The sequence below is a fragment of the Aethina tumida genome, chromosome 1 (genome assembly GCF_024364675.1).
Source record: "Aethina tumida isolate Nest 87 chromosome 1, icAetTumi1.1, whole genome shotgun sequence".
Taxonomy (NCBI): domain Eukaryota; kingdom Metazoa; phylum Arthropoda; class Insecta; order Coleoptera; family Nitidulidae; genus Aethina; species Aethina tumida.
Window position 1 is genome coordinate 67,049,752 of NC_065435.1, and position 24,067 is coordinate 67,073,818.

Below are 24,067 nucleotides of genomic sequence, written 5' to 3' on the forward strand. Positions count from 1 at the left end.
ATTTTGGCTTATTTTGATGTCAGTAATTTAAAAACGAATAATGCAATATAAGTAAGTTGAGCGTTATTATTTGTAAAAATTAAAATATTAGACATAAATTTAAGGTTGGTTTAACTAACTTAAACTAACTTTGTGAAGGAGTACATAATCTTTGAACTTATGTAGGTAAATGTGTCATCATCTCACATAAAAAACTAGTATGTATTTGAAAATATTTTAATTTCTGGTAAATATTTTCTTATAAAAGTGACACTGATAGTTTTGTTATTTAACCTTTCTGAATTTTTATAGTGATCAGATCTTTAATATATTCCTCAGAGAAAACCAAAATCGTAATTGTAACATTTTAATTTTTTAACATTTTTATATTAATCTGCATTTAATACCTTCTTTCTCCTTTCTAACTACGCTATTTATTTATTTCTTCAAGTTTATAACTTCAGCAAATATATTTTAGGTAATCAAAGGAATAAAGCAACAGAAGCAATGCGTCTGGAAAAGAAGTTTTATAAATGATGAAGTATTACGATTTTGGTTTCGTCGATTTAAAAGTGACATTGAATGCATTGAAGATGACAGTTCCGAAGACTGTACTGACAAAGAATTCACAATTAGAGAAGGCAAAATTGGAAAAATGAATTCCACATAAAATAAGTGAAGATAACAAAATTATGTATTTGACAATTTCCAATTCTCCCCTTGCACGCAACGCAAATATGGCTTTTATTAATCGTCTTGTTAGTTGCGACGAAATATTGATTGATAACGACGATTCTCGCCATTCTAACAATAGATTGAGGGTGGTAATCCTTATGGAATAGAATAAAATGTTAAATAGGAAATACAACTTCATCCAGAATGTTATTTATTTTTCCCATTGTCAATTTTTTAGGTAATAAAAGGTTTAATTCTGGAGTAGTGAGCTTTGAATGTCAACATAAAACTATTAATTATTTTTAGTTAAGCGTTACAAAAATTATATTTTTAAACTTATATACGCTTTTATTTAGATGAAATAACACAACAATAGAAATAATGGGAAAAATCACTTAACTTTAAGCGTAGGCTAGGTCTGGAATTTTGACTTATTTAAATTAGAGAACGACTTACACAACATAAGTTAAGCTTAACTAGAATTGCTCAATTGACAAATAATTCCATAAAATTCCAGTTTAATTAAAATTTGGTACTTAGGTTAACATGAATTAAGAAACATCTATGAATCATTAATGTGTGTAAATTAGAACCAGTGGAGTATAAGGAGTCACCAAATACTTTTCCATACTAAGAGGGTTCTACCATGAAAACGATTGAAAAATACTGCTACACACATACACTGGGGCCCGGATCTCAGAGTATCTTCTGACGTTATCAGTGCTCATAAGGCGTCTTACTTACTAATTCCGTACGATTAAGTGAAGATTAACAGATTCATAATTATGAATATAGAAAAAAGATTTGTACTAGACGAATCAGATAATTTGTCAAACAATGATTCATTTCAGTAGCAAGTTATTTTGTGCAGAAACTCAAGGTTCAATGGCATCGAGGTAAATGCTAAACCTATATTTTATTTGCACCAAAAATAAAATAGTTCCACCACAAAATGGGATAAATTTTTCACATATAAATTTATTTAAATATGTAAATATATAATTGTAAAGAAAATGTGTTAAAGTATCCTTTTTCGAGAATCTGGCTTTATGTAATAACAATTCAACAAAAATGTTGTTCTTATGCTTTTCTAGATAATAATAAAAGAATAATTACTAACTCTGACATGTAAATATGGTATGCATAGTTAAATAAGTGAAACAAATTTAAACAAAAGAAACAATTTTTTATGGTAGTTCAACATTCTTTCATTTCTCCGTTTCATGGATTTTCACCACTTCTTTTGTACATCCCACTTTTTTGAACACATATAAATACTTCGATGTTACCGTAAATATTATATTTTATACACTTTCTGCGAGAATGTCGACCATTTTGATAAATTTAAATATTTTTTGTTAAACCTCTTCGTGTGATAGAGAAAAAATCCAATTAAAAAGCCAATTTTAAGGTCTTTCAATTAATCTTTAATATTAAATTAGTTCCTATAAATATTTTTGAATTAATGTTATAGATATGTTGATCTAGTCAACTGATACATTTTGACTAGACATTTGACTAAACAAACGCCCAACTTAGCAACTTCTACAAACAAAAGTCCACATTTATATGTAACTAGAGATGTTTAAATACAGCAGTACAAAGAGATATAGTAACACAATTTATTATAAAACAATTTAATACAAAAAATAAACGCAATATTGTTAATTAGGCTAATTGTAAGCTGTAACTAACTGTTTACAGATAGCTGGAAAAGCAAAAAAATGAAGCAAACACCCATATATCTTACTATTAATAATTTTGTCGGAGACTCATGTAAAATAACTGAAAGAAGAAAATAAAATTAGTAGTAATAAAAAATTAATAAGTAAATGTTAGTGTTTTTTTAACCATCAGAAATACATCCCAATTTTTTTACATTGACTAGGTACGCAAGTCAAACACAACCTAATCATGTACTTAACTTAAAGTTTATTCAACCGAATAAAAGAGATGAAAAAACGTGACAAAAAAGCGATTGTCAGAAACCATGACATGACATCTTAAAAGAACCTTATTATAAATTAAAATGTTGACAGTAATTTTTTTTGCAAAACATTTTTTCGGAGCACAAAAAAAATTACCAGGAAATCTAATTACTAAAAGAATGATGTAACAAATAGTCTAGCAACTATATCGGTTGAATAAACTGAATAAATTATCTTATTAATTAACAATACCCGCCTTTTAAACAGAATGCGTTGTCCACATAACAAATAATATTTCCGGTATAATTATTGAACGCGATAAATGACGAATCCCGCCACAAGTCGTGAATCATCGCTTTTCCTTGGATGTTCTGCAATTTTTGTTGAATGTCGAAGCTTATTTGCATTTTTATATAAATATATTTAACATGCGCGATAAACAAATGATGACTAATAATGCATACGTAAAATGTTGGTTATAAATGTTTTGTTGTTTTTTATCACACAGTAATAATGGACTGTGGACTATGCATTATAAGCACTTAAAATGTAAAGGTGGAATTTCGAACTCTGAAAGTAACTAGTAAAACTAATAATTTATTTTTTAATATAACTATGATATAATATAATATAAATATATTATTTTTTTCGATTTAATATTATTTAATTATTAAGAAATTAAACATTTTAAAATACTTTTGAAATTATATAAAAATAAATTATTATTATAGTATAGTATAGTTATTTGTTATAGTAATTTAAAAATTATTAATAGAAATGTAATTATATAAGATAAATATTATTAAACTGTGAAACAAATAAATTAAACATTTTAAAATACTTTTGAAATTATATAAAAATAAATTATTATTATAGTATAGTATAGTTATTTGTTATAGTAATTTAAAAATTATTAATAGAAATGTAATTATATAAGATAAATATTATTAAACTGTGAAACAAATAAATTAATATTTAAATAAAAATAAAATTTTTAATTTATTCTTCAAATTTTTGTAAATATAACTAATTTTTTAAATAAAATAAAAGAATAATTCCTATAGTTTCACTTATTTTAAACTTACAATAAAATAAATTTAATTGTTAAAAATTTATATTTATATTTCATTAAAAGAATCATTAATACAATTCCAACGAAAGAATAAAATTAGTAATTAAAATTACAAAATAAAAATAACAAAATATGTCAAATTAAATATGAAATTTTAATTTATTTATTATTAATGTAAGATGTAAATTTTGTTAAAATCAAACTGTAGTTTACTTTTTAAATAAAAAATATGAATATAGAAAATTTAAATAACACAAAATTAATAGAATTTTTAATACATTAATAAAAAACTATGTCCAAAAATATATAACATTTTTTTTAATCTAAAAGAGCATAAATTTAATGGAATTTCTAGTTTCAAAAATTATTTAAAAAACTAAAAACTTCTTAAAAATAAATGAATAATGAAAATATTACATTATTAACAGAATTTAATAATTCATACTATTTTAAATAGTAATGATAATTACTTAAATGTATAAGACTTTTAACTATGAAATTAAATTTACTTGCTAATAAAATATATTTATATAAAATGTAATTAATTTAGTGCTAATATTATGTTTAAAGTATATTTTTTCTATTCTCACTGCAGGAAAAGTAGCATTGTAATGTGGAAACATTTCTGACTCAACGTGTATTTGTTTACGTCACTACTACCAAGTGTTCATATTTTCCTGGACCACTTCTAAATATAACAGCTGTATTAATATACAGAGTATTTTTAAAATGTACATCAATTATTTTATAACCTCAACCACTACTACCGCGTAGACAGTCAGAAAAGAAAGGCATTTAAAAAAATAAAATAGTTTTATTAATATGTATATAAGGTATAATAATAACTATATGTTTAACTATTTACAATTATCTTCATAGAAAATAGGCGGAAGATATAAAATATTGCATATATACAATAGGGTAATTCTATTCCGTTTTCGGATTCGCCCGACCACTTAATTTGTCCAAACCACCTTGCAACCTAAAAACATGCACAAATTAGATATGCGAGAACTAAATACTCGTACTACTTTGTTAAACCTCATCCAAAAACAATAGAGACTAAATCATGATTTGGTTTAATTAGATTATATCATGCATCTATTTATAAGTATGTGGTACCATAGCTAATAAATTAACAATAATTTATATACAAAAACATTTATTTATAATTCTGGTTCACGTGAGCCCACGTTAATAATAAAATTTACGACACGGCCATTTAATAAATATCGCATACACACACATTTATTGCAAATCTGACAATACAGAATTTACAAGCGCTTTTAGGCGTGAAAGTAATGGGATGACATGAAAGGCAATTGCATTTGGTATTAGTCCGATGGAATTTTATTTTCCAATTATGATGATACATTTAAGATTACTTTCACTGTTTCGTGAAACTGAAATGGACAGACCGAAATGCAATTCAAACATTCCTGCAATAACGCATGGAGGGGTGTGTTTAGCAAGTGTGTGTCTGTGTGGAATAGATAAAATTTGAAAGTTTGGCATCTGGCGAATTTTAGAAAAATTAGGATATGCATATTCACAATTAACAGCAGATGTGTAACTGATGAAATACATATTTGACATCATGTTGGGAGTAAATCTTAGTTGGATCGTATAATTTAATAATCAAGGAGGTTGATATGGTTTCCTACTTTCTATTAAATATTAACCAGTTGAAGAATCACCAAAATTTGTCTCGGTATTTAATATTTACAACAAGAGCTAATGATCCGATCCACTTTCTTTTTGTGGTGTCCTTTAAATTACAATGGACGTAATATTTTATTTAAATCTGATGGGAACGTGAATAGGATTAATTTGTTGATTTTTATCGGGTTTCAAAAAACAATCAATCGTAGAAGAGTAGACCCAACCTCTGCTTTTAATCAGACAGATGGCGAATGAGATGCCACTAACCGAAAAAATGCGTGCTTTCTATTCATTTTGTTTATTGATAACTGCTCGTTTGCTCGTTGGAAAAAATTAACTTGATGAATACCGTGTCAATTTGAGTGACACTTTAAACAAACACTTTCTCAAGAAGAATAACGAGTGGGGAATTTTCGCATTGAGACGTGATCGTAAAACAAAATGATTTTTGTGCATTAACGAAGTGAAAAGATACTTCAACTAATTTAAATTTTGTAAGGTGAGTGTGTACGAGTAAAATTACTGATGTGAAATAATATAATAACAATATTATTATACTTATGAAGTAAAAGAATGATAATTTATGTATTAAATAATTAACCATCTATATACGTTGTAAAAATACATTATCATGTTTGTTACATGAGCTCACATGAGTTAAGTTACAAAAAAGTGCTAAATTGAAGATTCTTTGTTTTTTATCAACAGTACTAAAAACTTAAATACGAATATAACATTCATTATACTAAAAAACAAGATTATGTAATTTTGAAATTTTTGATCATTAATTTTATTTTTCTTATAGGACTTCCTTCCTTAAAATAATAATAAAAATTCGACAAAAAATTCTAAATTTATTTTATGATTTTAAAATATTATTAGTTATAATTATTTTCTTGCCTTTTTAAAAAAATTGTTCCATGAAATGTCATGAGGCAGAGAGTTTAAATTTGCCTTAAACCATTGAGTGCAAGAAACGATGAACTCTCTAAACGCAAATAAGCACCGATAAAACTTTTAATTAACACCCTAGACACTGACCTTAGAGATTCGCATCTCTTATCTAAGCAATTAAAACAGTTTTACGGAGTAGGCGCCGGATCAACACGAAAATGTAAATAAAACTGAGAGCTTTAGCTGGTTAACAATAGAGACAATTGTTTGTTTATTTATGCAAATGCCCTCTCTCATAAATATGCATGATCTAATTACACCAAACACCAATAAAGTAGACTTACGCTATGGACTGGATGATGTTCTGTATGTTCTTGTTTTGGTGCACGGAACTACGGGGAAGAGTGGCTACGTAGTTGTTGGCCTTATCGTGATAAGCGTCGCACAGACCCCTCAAAGTGCCATAGGCCAATTTCCTCTTAGCTAACTTTAACACCGCATCTATTTCCTTGGAGTCGGTTGTCTGCAGTGGAACGGGTTTTGGAAGATTTGGCTTCAGGGTGCCTTGATAGGATGCCTTTACGGTTGGCACAGCTGTGGGCATGGGGGGTGGCGGTGGCGGAGGCGAGAATTGGGTGGCATTTATAACAGGTTTCGGAGATAGAGGAGGCTTGTTGGAAGCATTTGTTGGAAGAGATGGAGGAGGTATTACTGCCGCTTCGATTGCTGGTGCACTGGGTGTGGGTGCCGGTTTTGGGAATGAAACATCTGGTTCATCTGGCTCGGCCTTTTTAATACATGTGAAGATGTTTTCAGCGTCCATTACGACGGTATCGTTTTTGTCTTGCAACGACATTTTGTTCATTTCCGAGTCCACTGATAGAACTGGTGCGGGTATTACGATGTTTTCAGGATTTGGAATGTTTTGTTGGGAATTCTTCAAGTCCTCCAACAACAATTTGTCTAAAGCTGACATTGTTCCGTTTGTTTTAAGAGTTGGGAACTGATTGTCTGGTTCCCTCTTAGATTTCTCCAAAGAAGGTCTGTTATGATATTGAGTGGATGGAAGAGGCGGCTTTGGAGCACTGTTTACTGCGTTTATTTTTGTATTTTTCTCGCCCTCTTGGTCGAAGATCTTGGACATTTTCCTAACAGTGCCTCTTCGATTAAAGTTCGAGGTTTGAATAACATTTTCATTGGGTTTAGGTGTTACCTTTGCCGGTTGCAATGTGCCATTACTTTGCAACTGAATTTTAATTTGTGTCGGTTGAGTAATGTCGATGCAAATTTCTGTTTTCATCTTTGCGGTGCCGTCCAGCTCGAAACCGTCAGTATTTAAACTAATCGACGATCCAACGGGCGACCTTTCCGAAGGGCTGTTCACACCACTGTCACTAGACACCACACTGATCTGATCGTCCTTCTTGCCGTTCTTGTAGTTCTGCAAGAAGTTCTGATAGTCCTTGTACTCCACCGGTTTCTTCGAGGCAACCGTTTTTACGATCACTTTGGACATTGTGCCGGTTTTCATGCAGCGCCGTTGTAGTAATGTACGTACGCGACCGGCACAGAAAGGGAAATTTGACCGTGAAGACTGGGCTGGCTCGACTGTAAGCTGATATTCTGACTGAATTAACTCACTTATATGTTTGGAATTTCGTTGATGATATCACCGTATCTGGGAGTGGGGATTTATACCATACATACGATCAGTATACAAAGGTAAATACGCAGGTTTGCAAACCAACACTTGGTTATTTTGTATCGGGAGGAAATTAGTCGTCCTGCCAAAAACTGAGGCGAGTAAAATACAATAACAACAAAAGAAGTGATTTTTTAACATACTTAATTAGTTATTATTAGAAATATTAGGAAAACTTCATGAAACGTTAGAGGAAGTATATTTCGTCAGTTATTCCGCAGACGTAATGCGGTTTTCGAAACCACTAAAAAATTTGTATATACATATACGCTATACCATAAGAATACAAAAATATATCTATATCTATAATACTTTAAAATATACGGAAAAATATTTATCTAAAGTTTAAGGATATGACAACCAAATTGTCGGTTTATTTAAAACTAATTTTAAAAATTACTTATTATCTGTTTAAACCTAGTCACTTTTATAAAAAAACTACAATGAATTATAGAGATATAACCTACCAATAAAATAAATAAAATAACTGCTATTATTAAATTCAATTAAATTAATAAAATTACAATTATATCTTATCTTGATATTTTTGCATTGTAAAAGCAATACAATAAGTAATGCATTATCAGTCTCTGATGAATAAACAAATAATTGAAAAATTTTGAATCCATAATATTTCAAAATGAAATAAGTAATCTTTTAAAATATTTTTAGCAAAATTATTTGTTTTTAAATTATATTTTGTGAGACATAATTTTTTGTGGAAGTGGTGTTTCATAGAAACATTGATATTAAAATATTAGAACATCCAAATTATCTTAATTCCTAACCCTAAATAAAACTAATGGGTTGGTTTCCACACTGAAATACAACCATTCATACACAATTTATTCAACAAAACTACTTCCAAATTACACTGTTTATATAAGTATTTCATTGAGGTTGCGTTTAAGAAAAATTATTGTGTAACGTCTCTTCCTATAAAATTAACTGTTTGTATTATGAAATAAAAAATACATATCGAGTATCTTTTGTCCACTAAGCGAAAGTACACCAATTTCACTTTTTAACAATAAATAATATTTAAGATCTTTGTAAAAATTAAGGCGCAACAAATTCCGTTTCATACTTTCTCATCTCTTGTACGATCAGACAAATATATAATTGATTTAAATTTGCGTCTAATTGTAAGAGCTTCTAGTTGTTGATTTCAAGAATACAAAACAATACAATACTTTTCCTTAAAACCTTCATCATCTATACCAGCAAACCTATATCTAACGGGGGAGTTATATATAATACCTCATATACAGTGGTGGTCACTATTATAACAAATTTTTAAAATGTTAAGTATTTTAGATAACCCTTTTATATAATATGAACTGTTAAAATAATATTAATTTACTATTGTTGTTATACTGTGTAATGTATTCTGTTATATTGTATAATAAAAACTATTTTCTATCCTATAAAATGTTACATATATTTTTCGGAATTGAGTTGGGTATAAATATAGCTAGGCAACTTTAATTTTGAAAGAGATTTTTTATTGATTAAATGTGTTATTTAATTTAAGATAAAACACTTTGTTTTATAATTTTGGCCCATCTCCATGGCATAGACCACCAATTTCCGTATATATGTAGTCTATATTCGTTAAGTTTCCTAAATTACTGTGAAGAGTTTATTTAAGTTTATAAAATATCGACTTTGGTTATAAACGTGATCCCCATGTTTTCTAGAGGTTGGAATGGGCAAAACAAAACATCGATGCGTTGATCTTTCAACCAATCTGTCACAATTTTAGATTTGTGTTTTGGATAGTTTTCACGTTTTCATCGTGTTCAGGGCATCGTTTCTTTAATATGTGGAAACAAATTATTGTTCAATACATCCCTGAATATAAATCAGCCTATGTGTCCTATGTATCAGAAGCGTTGATTCATCCCCATAGAATAATTGAACCGCCCCCATGTTTCTCTATGAGTATTACAAACTTTTTGTATAGTTTTGTTCCTGTAAAATGTTTAACAAAAGCAGAACCATATTTTTTTATATAAAATAAGACTCGTCACTAAAATCTACTCGTCCCCACCGTTCTGTGGTCCAGTGAATGTTATCCTAAACAAGCCAAGAGTTTCACATTTTTAGAAATCAGAGATTTTAGAGTTTATTGTTTGTATGGGATAAAGCGAACACCCATCAGCTAACCATCTTCTCACAGTCTTCGAACTAATTTCAGCTCATTCCGCCTAGGTTGTTTATAATTTTGATTGACGGTAATATGTGATTGTGTTTTGACACTCTAATTCTTCAGTTATCGATTTTCTCTTGACTGTTTTCCCTAATTTTTTTAATAATATAGGAAATGATTGACTTATTTAGCCATAAACTCTTATATATCTCCTCTTCTTTCTTTCGGTCTTGGTAACGCTGAATTATAGTTTTTATTATATATTCACTTGGACCAATGATTAAATAATTATTATAAGCAAAAGAACTTTTGTAAATAATCGATTTAAATTTACAGGGAGCAATAAAAGACTATAATGTAAAAAGTTGCTATTATTTTGTCCATTCTAAAAATAAAAAAGTACGCAATTTTAAAAAAAAATCAAATTAGATTGACCAGTGGATAGGAGACACAACAATAACAAAAAAATAATAAACATTATAACATTACTTCGAATTCAAGTTTCGATAATTATGTCCACTACTGTATATGTACAAATATTCGATTACTAATAAAATAACTATAAATTGAGTTTGTTACTTCCTTTTTTGTCATCAAAAATAATTATTTACCATATAGCAAATATAGTATTTGTTTAATACTGATGTGATATAAAAGAGTTGAATAATGAGGTTCTTACTCAACGGGATTTGTTAAAAATTATAAACTGCATTATTTGTATATTTTAAAAATTGCAGTTTTGTTCATTAAAATGTTTGATGGAACGAATAATTCATTAACAGAATATATATATATTAAAAGAAAAATTTAAACTTTCATAGTACTTAGTTTATTACAAGTACAGTTGTAGAAAATGCAGTATGCATTCGCTAATAATGGAACAACGTTATCTCCTTAAATTATTAGACACTTAAGTACTACTTCAGATATTATTTGATAGAAATGTATAATAAATATATAAATAGTGCGCAATATTAAATATTCATTATATAATGAAGTTTTCTTGGAAAATACTGGGAAAAGATTCCTAAAAAATGTTTGCTTGGAAGATTACATCGACTAAAATTTACTTCGGAATTAAGACAACTAATTTTATCGTTCCTTATCGATTTCAGTGACTCATACATAGTTTTGTATACAATTTCACAAAAAACGTTTCACAAATAGGTGTCGCCACATATTTTATTTATGGAGTCGGAATGTCGTGAGTCATGTATGTATTGACTGGTCAGATGTGTTTGAAAAAAAATCGGAAATTATTCAGATTGGCGGTCTAAGTGCACAGACACCAGTTGAACCGGTTTACGAGTGTTGCCCAAAAAGATCTTATTGTTTGTTCAGCATTTAATTAATAATATCAAAAGAAAATGAACAATAAGAAGGAATGTAACAAGACAAAAAGGAATAAATAATATTTTCTATATTCATACAATGAGGTTAGATAGTCATCATTAATTACATAAAATGTTTAAAATTTTATTGGAATTATCTTAATAATTCTGTCTGCTCTTAAAGCAACAGACATCAATTGCGCAGTCAAACATTCTATCTATCTATGTATGTAAGACGATATGTTTAAGTGTTGATATTATCAAATTCAGTAATTGTGAATTCATGTTTCAGACCTAATCTAACATAATCTAGAATTAGTAGTATATTTTTAAATCAATAGAAATTGCAATTATCAAACGTTTAAAATGCTTAAAAATATATTCTTTCAACATTCTTCAAAACTGCAATTCTGTACCAAATAACGCACACTCGAGTTTACTGTCTTTAATATAAGATAATCGTCGTTTATAACAGGTCGTAATGATGCAGTGTTCAAAATGGTTTTCACCTCCAATGTAGAAAAAAAGGAGCAAACAACAGTATAAAACACTGCGGTGCACCAGTTTGCAAAGGGAAAACATTTAAGAATTTCCCTCGTAAAGTCTAAAATCATCTCGAGTGTTCAAGAGCACGCCACTTAAAAAACTTTCACTGAGTCACCGGCAACTGCATTCTTAAAATGCTTTGGAGATTTTAAACGGTCCGTTTGTCGGACCATTATGGAGTTAATCGGGCTCTGATAACGATCGTTCGGCAAAAAAATACAAACGCACCAAACGGTCTGTGTGTCTGAGGTCAAACATCAATTGACAAAAGAAATGAATCACGCCTCAATTAATATGTTTAAAACGTGTTAATCCACCAAGGAGGAAATAGTTTCTGAATTTAACGCCGGCTTTTCAATCAGTTAGATTTAATTTAAGTTAGTTGCGACTATTTTGATAATAACTTATTAGCTTTGCTGAATATTATTTGTGTTGTTGGTATTTCCTATAGTCTGCGCTATATTATACACTGACCGGACGTGATTATGTTGCAAATTAAATACGCCAATACGACATAATTGGAACAGAACGTTATCGTTAATGCAAATAGGGAAACGTTCGAAGTTAAACATTACTATATAACCAGAATATAATTCCTCGAACAACAGATATTTATTTTACAGTGTAATTAAATAACAAAAACAGAGAGTGTCTCAGAAAGAAGGACAATATTCCAAAATATTACAGCGGTGACCAGAAAAATAGTACAAAATTTAAAATTATACATTTTCTAAAATATTTCATAAAAGAATTTAATTCAAATTTTGTCCAGTCAGTATAAAAAATATTCTTTATTATTCTTTTTTCTTTTTTGATATGCCTTAATCGACACATACAGAGGTGGCTAGAGACTAGACTAGAGACAAAATTTAAAATCAAATATTTTGTAAAATCAAATAAAAAGATTTCATTCAAATTAGTATAAAAAATATATTTCAATATTACTTTTTTGTTATACATAAATCTTATATGCGTGGAAGATATTACTTTGTATTTATATATCAGTCTGATTTGTTTGGCCAAAGAAATAGTACATTCAAATATATTTGCGTTTTGTGTATATATTTAACAATACACTTAATAATTATAATTTATTCTTAGTAGAATTTATACAATATTATAAAATAAATTCACTTGCAGTTTGATAAAACAAACATTGCTCTCCAGAGAGGAAAAAAATAACAATTAACATGAAACATCAAGATCTAAATATTGTTGATATCGCTAAAAACTTAAGATACTCCTCAACAACACTCAATTGAAAATACAAAAAGAAAATGTTCTAACAAAAAAACATATCCTTTTATTGACTGACAAAATGGAAAAAAATCAGTAAACGACATCCTCTATCTTCAAGGAAAATAAAAAATGAATTAATTGAGTTATACAATATCCAGTGGATTTAGTCAACTGAATGAACAAAACAAAACTTCAATAAAAAAACCACTGGTATCAAAAAAGAATATTCTAATAAAACTAAAAACACAAAAATGTATTAGTTATCCTCCAAAATGTTGCCGAAGGATACTTCTTAGAAGTGATGAATCCATATTGAATAGAACAAGAGCAAATGGTAAAAAATACACTCATCGTCCTCTTAAAAAAAAAGAAACTAGGTGGAAGTGTAATTATTAGTAAAATGGACCATTTTATATGTAGAAATATAATGGAACTATTTGCCAATGATAATTTACCAATTATATGGAATTTTCTGCATATAAAGTTGTTCAAAATTGGTTAAGAGATAAAAATATTGAGATCCTCGATTGGCCAACATAATGTCCAAATCTAAATACAATTGAAAATTTGTAAAACGACAATCTCGTTTAAAACAACAAAAAGCATCAAATTTAGATGAATTGTGGTTATTGATTGAAGAGTCGTGAAATTTAATTTTATATGACCATTGCCGATATTTCGTTGAATCTTTGCCAACAAAATATTAACAATTTTTTTTAAAGTTATGAATAAATTATTTAACAAATATATATTTTTCAAAAGTTTTATTTCTCAGTTAACAACAAATGGCAATTACACAGTATATTCAAGAACTCTTTTCTAAAAGACAATAAAAATAAACTGTCAATTTGCCTTAGTTAAAAAGTTATTTCTACTGATAAAAAATCTTGTGCTTTTTTTACTTTACATAAAAATATCCTGTGGTGCTCATTTAAAATCAAAATATCTCAGTAACTTTTTTATTTGTAACAGTCAAAAAAATGAAAAAAATACATATTATGAAGAAAAAAGTTCTACATTCATTTTAAATTGATTATATGCTAACTTTTTTTTAAATTAAATATATAATATTCACAGCAGAGTATTCACTATTATTATTTTTCATAATTTTAATATGTATTTTTTCGTGTTCATGTTTCCCAAGCTTTAGTCTAATAAAAGAGGCAATTAAGGTGGGATTTGTATAAATTTAAAAATCACTAAATAAATATATTTATAAAATGTTTCATTTCGTATTTTATCAATGAACATTATTGTTCAATTATTTGAAATGATTCATGAATTTGAAAAAATTTATATTGCCTACAAATATTTTTATATCAAAATTTATTGGTTTATTATATTTATAGATTTTTGTACAAATAATTGTATTAATTTATTTATTTATGGCTTAAACATTTTTGTCGGCTTATTTCATTTTAAACTTAACTCCTTGAAAAAACGCCGCAAAACTTTTATGTATTTTTTTAAATAAAATTATCTGCTAACTAACTCGATGATTTCTATTAATACGAGCAAGTCTAAGAACATCTCTGCTGCCAACTCGATAAGTAATAAGCACAATAAAATCAATTATTAATGTAATAGTAACCTACCTCTAATCAATAGGTCGTTTTCACCACATTGTCGAATTACAACAACTGACACAAGATTGATTTTTTTTATAATGCCCAATGGATTTGAACCGATTCGATGTGAATAACTCGCGTAAATAACTGAAAACCAGTAAAAGTGAAACATGACAGTAAAAATTTCTATTATTTCCATTTCGGGAAAACATCCCAACCACTCCGATTAAATGATTCCATTAATGGTGGAGTGAAAAGTAAAATGCGCCGACTGATAATATTAATAAAGTTAAGCGGCTTTTCTGATTGTTAATTGTTGGCTAAATTGAAGAAAATGCGTACAGTTATTTTAAAAAATCTTAAGAAATTTATTGCTTAATTAACATTTAATTAAATATAATGTTCATATAAGTTTTCAATTCAATTTATTTTATAAGCAATCATTTTATTGCGTTTTGTAATTACTTGCAATTTAAAATTTTTGACTATTTTAACTTCAACAAATTAATCTTTATCAAACAACAATTATTATTTACATATTTTATTCATATTATTTAAACATGAGACAACTTACTCGTGAAATATTGAAATGATAGATTAAATCAGAGATGGAAAGTAAACTTGGTTGCATAACCGATAGTTGTACTGTATTCAAAATATAAGAGACACGGCGTATCTGTAAATATATCTAAAATAATATATTTTTGTATTTGATAATATCACTGTATAATTAATATAATTAATTATAAATATCCAATAAACATATTTTTATTCACAAAATTTGTCAAACAATTTATAATTAAAAATTGAATATATAATTATAGAAGCATGAACAACTATTGTGTTTTTAGTAAATTAAAATTAAAAATTTTAAAACGAATAAAAAATATTTTTTATTAAAGTTAAAAGAAAATACGGAATATCTATTAAAAATTGTTACAATTTGAAAAGACAAACAATAAGTATCCATTTATACATTTTTGCCAGGAAATATTTTAAATATAGTCACCCACATTTAAAGAAACTGCAACTATTTTATATTATTTATATCCATTTTATTAGGTCAAGTACACTTAAAGATCGCCAATATTTTACACTACAAATATTTTCTAGTTATTTGTATATATTTTATAATAAATATGATACGAATATTGTGCTAAATTATTTTTAAGCTTGGTGATACCATTAAGGATATTGTAATTGTCTCATAAGTATAAAAACTTATTAATAATAGTCATAAGGTCAATTTAACTTAAAAACAACTAAAACAGTCAGTTTCTCGAAAAGTGCCAGACACAACATAATGGAAATGTTATGTTGGTTTTTAAATTAGATGCATCATTATAGATTTCAATGTGGCGCGAATAAAAAGATTAAATGACCCGTTGGTAGGAGAAGTTATTGGATGTGTTTTCTAATAAAACTGTATGTAGGAAGTCTGGAGAACCACCTATTTAAAAATAGCGATTGTATCGCTTGCCAATTTTAAAATTAAAAAAGTTTAAATTAAATTTTCAGGCATTACCTATTACTTCAATTTATTAAAATGTGGTTTTCAGTGAACATGAACATTTGTTCGATAATAAATATTAGTTAGGTTTTGACACAACGCAAAAAACATTGCACGCCTCGAATTTATTAGAATATGGACTTGATACCTGTTTAATCATATTTTTTAAGTTCTCGATGTTTGTCACGTTTTATTCAGTTCATATTTTCCAATAGTTCCTTGAGAGTTTTGTTAAATTTATTATTTCATTGGCATAAGATTTTATTAAAATTTTTGAGAAATTCATGATATATTACACTTTTTTACTTTAGTGTATTGTTTTATTTTTTGACAAAGTCACATTCAGTTTTATTTTATTAATACTTAGGCATCCAGCCTATATTACCAATTTGGTTTCTTTATGAAAAAAATTGTTCTTTTTTTTAAAATAGTCATTTTTCTGGAAAGGTCTGGCATTATTTTTAAAAACTTAAATCAAATTTAACGTCACTTTTCCACTTTTAAATCAGTCTAAACATGTTAACTTAATTTGAAGATCTTGTTTATAATTATATTTTTTATATTATGATAAATCACTATTTAAAAAAAAATTGTAAAATGTTTTTCAAAATTTTTACATTTTAAAACATTTGTTACACACATACAGTATGGCCCATATGAAAGCGGGACGCCCTCATAAAATATGTATTTTTGTCTGCTTTTAACAAACTTTTTATCAATTCAAAAGTATGAAAATATGTACTTTTTAAACATGAAAATTGAAGAAATCATGCATTTTTGTAGCAAATCTACAAATTTATAATACAATTATGCATATTCATATTTCTGTGGAAAAATTAAAAATCCTATTCTTATTATGAACTTATTTTTTAATTAAAAAAATCACAGCACAAATTATCTTATTTTTCAACAATATTATGCTAATAATACTATGCTAATTATATTATCCTTGTATTAATAAGGAAAAATTTATAATCAATGAATTATATATAAAAATTTCGCTAAAACAATTGAAAAAGATACCCTTGAATTCCGTAAAAAATACAATAAATGCGTTGAATAGAATAGTAGATTTGTGGAAATAAACAAACATTAAAAGTGTTAGTATACGTATAGTTTAGTATATATATTCTTGAAAAATATGACAATTTGTGCTATTTTTATCAGTTTATTCTACAGACTAGATTAAAAATTAAATTCATAAAAAGAATATAATTTTTAATTTTCTCACAGAATTATAAATATGAATAATTTTTTTAAGAAGTTTGGTATATACCCATTTCAGAACATGCATAATCCAGTGATGTAGTTAAATATTTCATAAAAGATTTGCTAATATGATATCTTAAATTTTCATGCATAAAAAATTACCATATTCTCATGCTTTATAAATGAAAAGAAAGTTTGTCTAAATTGGACAAAGGAAAAACAAATTTTATAGGGTTGTCTTTTACGGTATGTAGTGAGAATCTTATTCCTACTTTTTACTCTATACAAAGTATAAATTTTGACATATGACATAATAAAATTTGGAATACTGTTCCAGTTTAAGAACATTTAAAATAAACCATGACTAATTTTTAGTACCATTGACATAATTTTCTCAACTTTGTAAACGTATGACAGCTTATTATTTACTGGCACTTGAACTAAATGACGTCTTTAGGCGCCATCTAAAACTATCCATTGATCGTTTTACATACGAAATTACTTTCCGAATTACTAGAGACAATTCTTTGATCTAAATGAATCAATACTTATAATTAATTAATTTTTGGCATAGAACATGTTCTTGATCTTGGGAGACATTTATAGTTGATATTGAATTTAAATAAAAACTATATTTTTAGTAACATGACGATAGAAAGATAACATGTTTTTTTTGAAAGCTATAAATTTTATTTGGATAATTTATATTCGTTTGGAAGTTTTACGAAATAAAAAATATTCTAAGTAAAGAGCACCTGTTTCAAAGTGAATTTGCATTTTAAGACGCTAACTGAAAGTAACTAAGGTCATTGTTTCGGAAACATTTAGGTTAACATCCTATTTAAAATGGAGCAACGAGTATTTCAAGAAGAAGCAACTTTAAAATTAAATCAGCAAAGACAGACGCCAACAGGTTGATTCTAGATGTTAAAAATAATCGCACAATAAAATTTTGCAAGGATTAAAAACTCTAAAGGCACACTTAAAATTAGTCGGTAGCAGGTTAACAAAAAGAAACATAACAATTAAGAGTGAGTAATAGATCTACATGAGAAACTCAAAAACGTAACCCAAGGATTCGTGTACAAACAATGTTTTCCTGTCTTCATTATGTGTGTTGAAATTAATGATTTATTATCTGTCGTCACTTCGTTTTTAAGATAAGTTTATTGTTTCTTTTACAGTTTTTAAAGTGGTCTAAGTTTAATTATTTATTCAAAGTAAATTTATTAGATGTCATTGAAAATAAATTTAATTTTCGATAAGAAATTAAACTTAGAAAACACCAAATTAAAGTGTAACTTGATATATTAGCAGCAATTAAACTATATATATATATATATATATATATATATATATATATATATATATATATATATATATATATATATATATACAATAATTTAATTTTAATTATTTTTATTACTGACATTTAGCAAAAATATAAATTTGTCTTAGATTTTCTTAAAAAAATTTAATTTCATTAATTCCTATGTAAATGGGAATTATTTATTATTTTTAGTTTAAATATTATGCTTTTTTCTTAATACGCTATTTCTATATGTTTTTTTTTTTTGTTTCTTAAGAGTTTAAAATAATACTTAATAATAATATTTAATTTTTACGATTTTTGTTGTTTTTATTAAATTATTCAACTTGTATAATATAATTTTTAATTAATTATAAATCAAAATACCAATTAACATCACTTGAAATGTTCTAAATTAGAATTTATTCTTTGTAAATCATGTTTTAATAAATAGTATAATTTGATAAAAAATATATAAATATACCTAATGGGTGTACCTCCTAAAATAAAAATTTGTTGAAAGAAAAGACTTAAAAAAGTCATCAATCAATAAAACGAGTTTAAAAATATGTTTTTTAAGAAAACTTATTTTTAGTGCAGAGTCCAATAGGCAATTGACGTAATTTCAACGAAACCTTTTATAATTCATAAAATAATTACTTCTTCATATAATAAAATAGCCACCGATAATTTTTTGATTTTCATTAATCTGGGTTAATATTTATACAAATTAAAAAATAATCAATTTTATATAAAAATATTTTGTGTAGTGTTAGTTAGAAAACTCTTTTTTTCGACAAAGATAAGTTATAATGTTTCAAGTATAATTAATCAATATTATACTATCAAAAATATTAATTATATACTTAAAACAATTTTTTCTATTTAATTTATCAGCAATTGCAAAATACGTATTTTTAAATTTTTCATCAAAACATTTCAGAGCCTAATCACCAAATTCACGGTCAAGATCAGTAAAACAGATAGTTTAAAAAATATATGCGTATATCATTAGTATTTTTTTAACACAAAATCTTAATAAACAAGTTTAATCGGGAAGACTTAATCATATCATTAAATTAATACACATTTTTATTTTTTAATAATATTTATTAAATTAATAACATATCATACCACACGACAAACAGCTTACCTTAAAGGCACAGACATAATACACCAGAAAACACCAAAACAACCCAACAAGATTCACTCAATCAACCAGGATGTGGACGAGACCCGGAAGGAAGATGCGTGTATTAGAGGAGGACGTTCCTCAAAACGAAACCGTCAGCGTATGCCAGCTTTCGAAACTGATTTCTGCAAACGTTCTGTCGTCCAGTGATGGATAGTTCGCGGCTGGCAGGATGCCAACGCCGATATCCTGGAGCATGTAACGTGTAGAAAGACTGGTTGAGATTTGTTTAAGGAATGATATAAACAGCACGAAGTTACTGTGGTATGATTAATGTCGGCTTAAATATTTTGACGAAACGTTATGAATTTATGATAAGTTTCAATACACCCACTGTACTCCACTTTCTGATGTTTATAATACTAATTTTTTCTATAAATTCATTTCTTTAACGTTAATTTACAGAATCCTTGTAGAATATACTTGTTGACAATTTTCATTATACTAATAGGTCTGTATTCTTAATAAAAGTTAATAAAAGTATTTTGAAAATATAATCAAATTAAGTTTTCATGAAGAACATTTTGTATTGATTGTACTAATCATTATTTTTAATGTAATAAAGAATAAAACATCATCAACATAAATATTAACAAAATCATAATTTTAGAAAAATTTTACATTTAAACTGCCATAAATAAAAAAATTACATTAAATTACATTACATTATTTCTATTATTACTAATAAGCGTATAAATAAATAATACACAAAATTATTGTTTTAAAATAAGTTAATTCTGTTAATCTTTTAATATGGTATACACCCGTTTAACAATTTTTTGTAATGAAAACGTCGATTAATAATCGGTCATTGAGCCCGGACATGCGATAAAAGTTTAGCAAGAATACAGAAAGTCTAAAATAATTAAAAGCTAAAAAATCTAAATTTAGGTTACTGCGTTCATTACCTTGAAACAGTTTTTTGACATGAAAATTGGCTTAAATTTATCTTTTAAAAAAACATCGATATGTTCATGTGTGAATCTGTTAAATTTACGAAAATTATTTTTATCGTATGTTCTGTGGGTTATATAAATTAATGAATAATCACTAAATTTGGGATAAGCTGACAATTAATTATCAATAACAGAATTAATTGTATTCATTAATCAGTAACATATTAATCAAAATATTTTATTAAATTTTATAATTTGTTAAAAGACTTGAATGTATTTATTTAAAAAGACCATTTAATATGTACAATTAACCGAAATCATCTAAATTAAAAAGATATACAAATACACAAATATATCATATCTTAACTTATGTAATTAAAATATTCAACATTAAATTATATACAAACGAAACCATAGACCAACCTCGTAAAAATATATCAATACATTTTTAATAAAAATATTTGTATTAACGCAGATTTATGTGTCTTATTCGTTATTTTTTAATAACTTTGTTAATATTAGAAACTTTATAATAAATGCGTATAAAATTGGACATATTTAAAATGGAAACACCCCTTTTATCTTTTTATTTATTATTAAACATTTTTCGGTCAAAAATAGAAATTAATGATTAACATATTGCACATTAATGGATGCAATTTTCTCATCAATAAAATCATGTAATAAAATGTGAAAAGTATCTAAGAATATCAGACACTAGCTTAAGGCATTAGTTTTCACAATTTAGTGCTTAAGTGTTTGACTGCGAGTCATAAGTGTAACAGACAAAATTGAACTTGTTTATCTTGTGACTAATAATAACTTATTTATGATAATTAATACAAATCTTCATATGCCCTACAGAGATCTCCAATAACAGGACACTGCAATTTTAATGTAATAAATCAACAACTATAGTTAATCATATATAATATTTTAAGTTAAGTAACACAAAAAAACTTGAAGCTCATATTTTAAAGTAAATAACTGTAGACGGTAAACATTTACATTCACAAAAGGCGTGAGAATAATCATAAGTGCACATGAACGGGTGTATCTTTCATTACACTACGAATTATATTTAAATAAACAATACCAAACCATTGTAGTATGACTAACGCAATAGACTATAATTTTACAGTAGTTATATCAGGAGTCGGTGGCGAAATATAAATAAAAAGTTTCTGTTGAAGTTAATTCAAACAGATGTCTGGGATTTTCAAGGATAGGTATCCTGTTCGTTTGGCGTGTATTAAACTCGAAATAAAATAATCAGTGATTATTTTTAGCAGGCATAGCTTCGATGCCATTTTGTCGGAACAACGACCTTACGGCAAATTTAACCCACTTGTCGAATGCACATGATGTTATAATTAAAAACAATATAACATCAGAATATTAATTGACGTACAACACATTTAAATATTTAAAACTTATAATAATATTGTATGAGAAAAATAATTTTGACATTTTTAATTTTTGAAAACAACATAGAAGCTTTCAATTGTGCTAAGCTATTTCATATACACCAATAAAATAAAAGTATTTCTCTCAAATATATCGTAGGAATTAGAACAAAGCTCTTCAATTTTATTCCATACGAATATTTAACTATAATATTGTCCTCGATAAAAACTTGATAATGCAAAATTATATTTTTAAATGGCAAATTTCCTAAGCGTAAGATTATCAATAGGTCAGATAATTATCTTTCCAATTTCTTATAAATACTAAAAAAAATTTCTTAAACCATCAGATTTTTAAAATAACCACAATGTACGTACAAACCGTAATTCTGTCATGTTTGTTGCTAGTGGGTGTGCAGTGTTATATTGTCCCTAATCCAAACTGTGGGGGCTCTTGCAGTGGTGGTTATTGTCCGTACATCAACAATCAGTGTCTGACGAATCCGTGGGTCTACATATCTCAGCCACCGCCGCCGCCGCCACCGCAGCCGCAGCCAATTCAAGCAACGTGGTCTTACGGGGCTCAACCATTTATAGCTCAATCTCCGCCAATACCTACTTGTCCAGGTCAAGTTGGATGTCAAAGACAACCTTTTATAGGACAACCTATCATGGGCTAATCTTCACAATTTTATGGTTCATAAGGGGGCTAAATACAACAAAATAAAATTGTAAAATTATCCTAAAATGTCAACTTCATAAAATATTGTTAATAAACTTTTATTTTATTGTAGATTATTTCATTTAGGTTTCACTTAATTAAAATAAATATAAAAATTGTATAAAATTTCCCATTTTTTACATTAGGATAAATAATAAGATAAACATAAAAGTAATTAAGTAAGTCCTCAGATAGTGGTTGACAATACATGCATATACAAATAGTTGAACACAAAATTTGAATATCCATATTTGTTCGGGTTTATAGGTCGACGTTTGTTAAATGAATTATTTCCTAATGTTTCACGAGTGGCTTACATCTTCAGAGATCTGATTTGATTCGTGTCTCTTTAACATTTAATTTACAACTGATGTTCGAGAAATTTTGTTTTATTCGTTGACCGTTCTTATTTGTTTAGCGATTTTGGTGTTTTTGAGCACCAGTGTCCATATTTTATCAAGTTTCAGTGTTTCATCTTTTCTGTTGAAGTTGTTTCCGAGTTTATAGATTTCATTTGCTTCTCTAATCATTCTGTTGTCATATCCAGTTGTTGAAACAAACAATTGTGTATCTTGGAATTTTATCTTATAATTCCCATCTAACAATGCATGTTCTGCTACAGCAGATTCTAGTCCCCATTGAACGTTTTATAGAACCGACATATACTTTCCCACAAGAGCATGATATGCGTTATATCCCAGAAGGCATTTGAGGGTTTATATTTAATTTTAAATTTAGAAAATAAAACTATCAAATAAGTTCCAGCTTCCTGCTTTACAAAATGGAAACCAGCTTTAACCTAGCAAGATCACTAAATATTAGTCCCTTTTTAATAATCGTTAACTCCTGTTAAGAAAGTATGGAATACGATACTCAATTGTTTGTACAAATGCTAAGAAGATTAGCTTTCAATGAATGGTGAGTGGAATAATTTATCACAGATTTGCTAGACACTCCTCAGTGTATTGGACATCAGTTCAGGGCAATGAGTTCTACAATGTGACCCATTTGAAAGCGGGACACTCCCATAAAATTTGAATTTTTAATCCGATTTGGCCCACTAATATTGGAATATT

The 24,067-nt window shown here is 27.2% G+C and overlaps 2 protein-coding genes across 2 annotated transcripts in view; both read right to left on the bottom strand.

The window, feature by feature from the left end:
• Positions 1–20,048, bottom strand: part of LOC109608744 (titin) — a 74,356-nt gene extending 54,308 nt beyond the window's left edge. The window contains exons 1-2 of the mRNA XM_049961557.1: positions 19,930–20,048; positions 2,405–2,439 (exon numbers count right to left, since the gene is read on the bottom strand). The gene's annotated coding sequence lies outside the window, so the exon portion shown is untranslated. The remainder of the gene's footprint in view (positions 1–2,404; positions 2,440–19,929) is intronic.
• Positions 4,449–7,826, bottom strand: LOC109608716 (arp2/3 complex-activating protein rickA). The gene is made up of 2 exons (XM_020025243.2): positions 6,555–7,826; positions 4,449–4,636 (listed from the first exon to the last, which is right to left on the bottom strand). The coding sequence occupies exons 1-2, from the start codon at positions 7,739–7,741 to the stop codon at positions 4,582–4,584; spliced, it is 1,242 nt and encodes a 413-aa protein (XP_019880802.2). The 5' UTR covers positions 7,742–7,826; the 3' UTR covers positions 4,449–4,581.
• Positions 20,049–24,067: the final 4,019 nt, after the last annotated feature.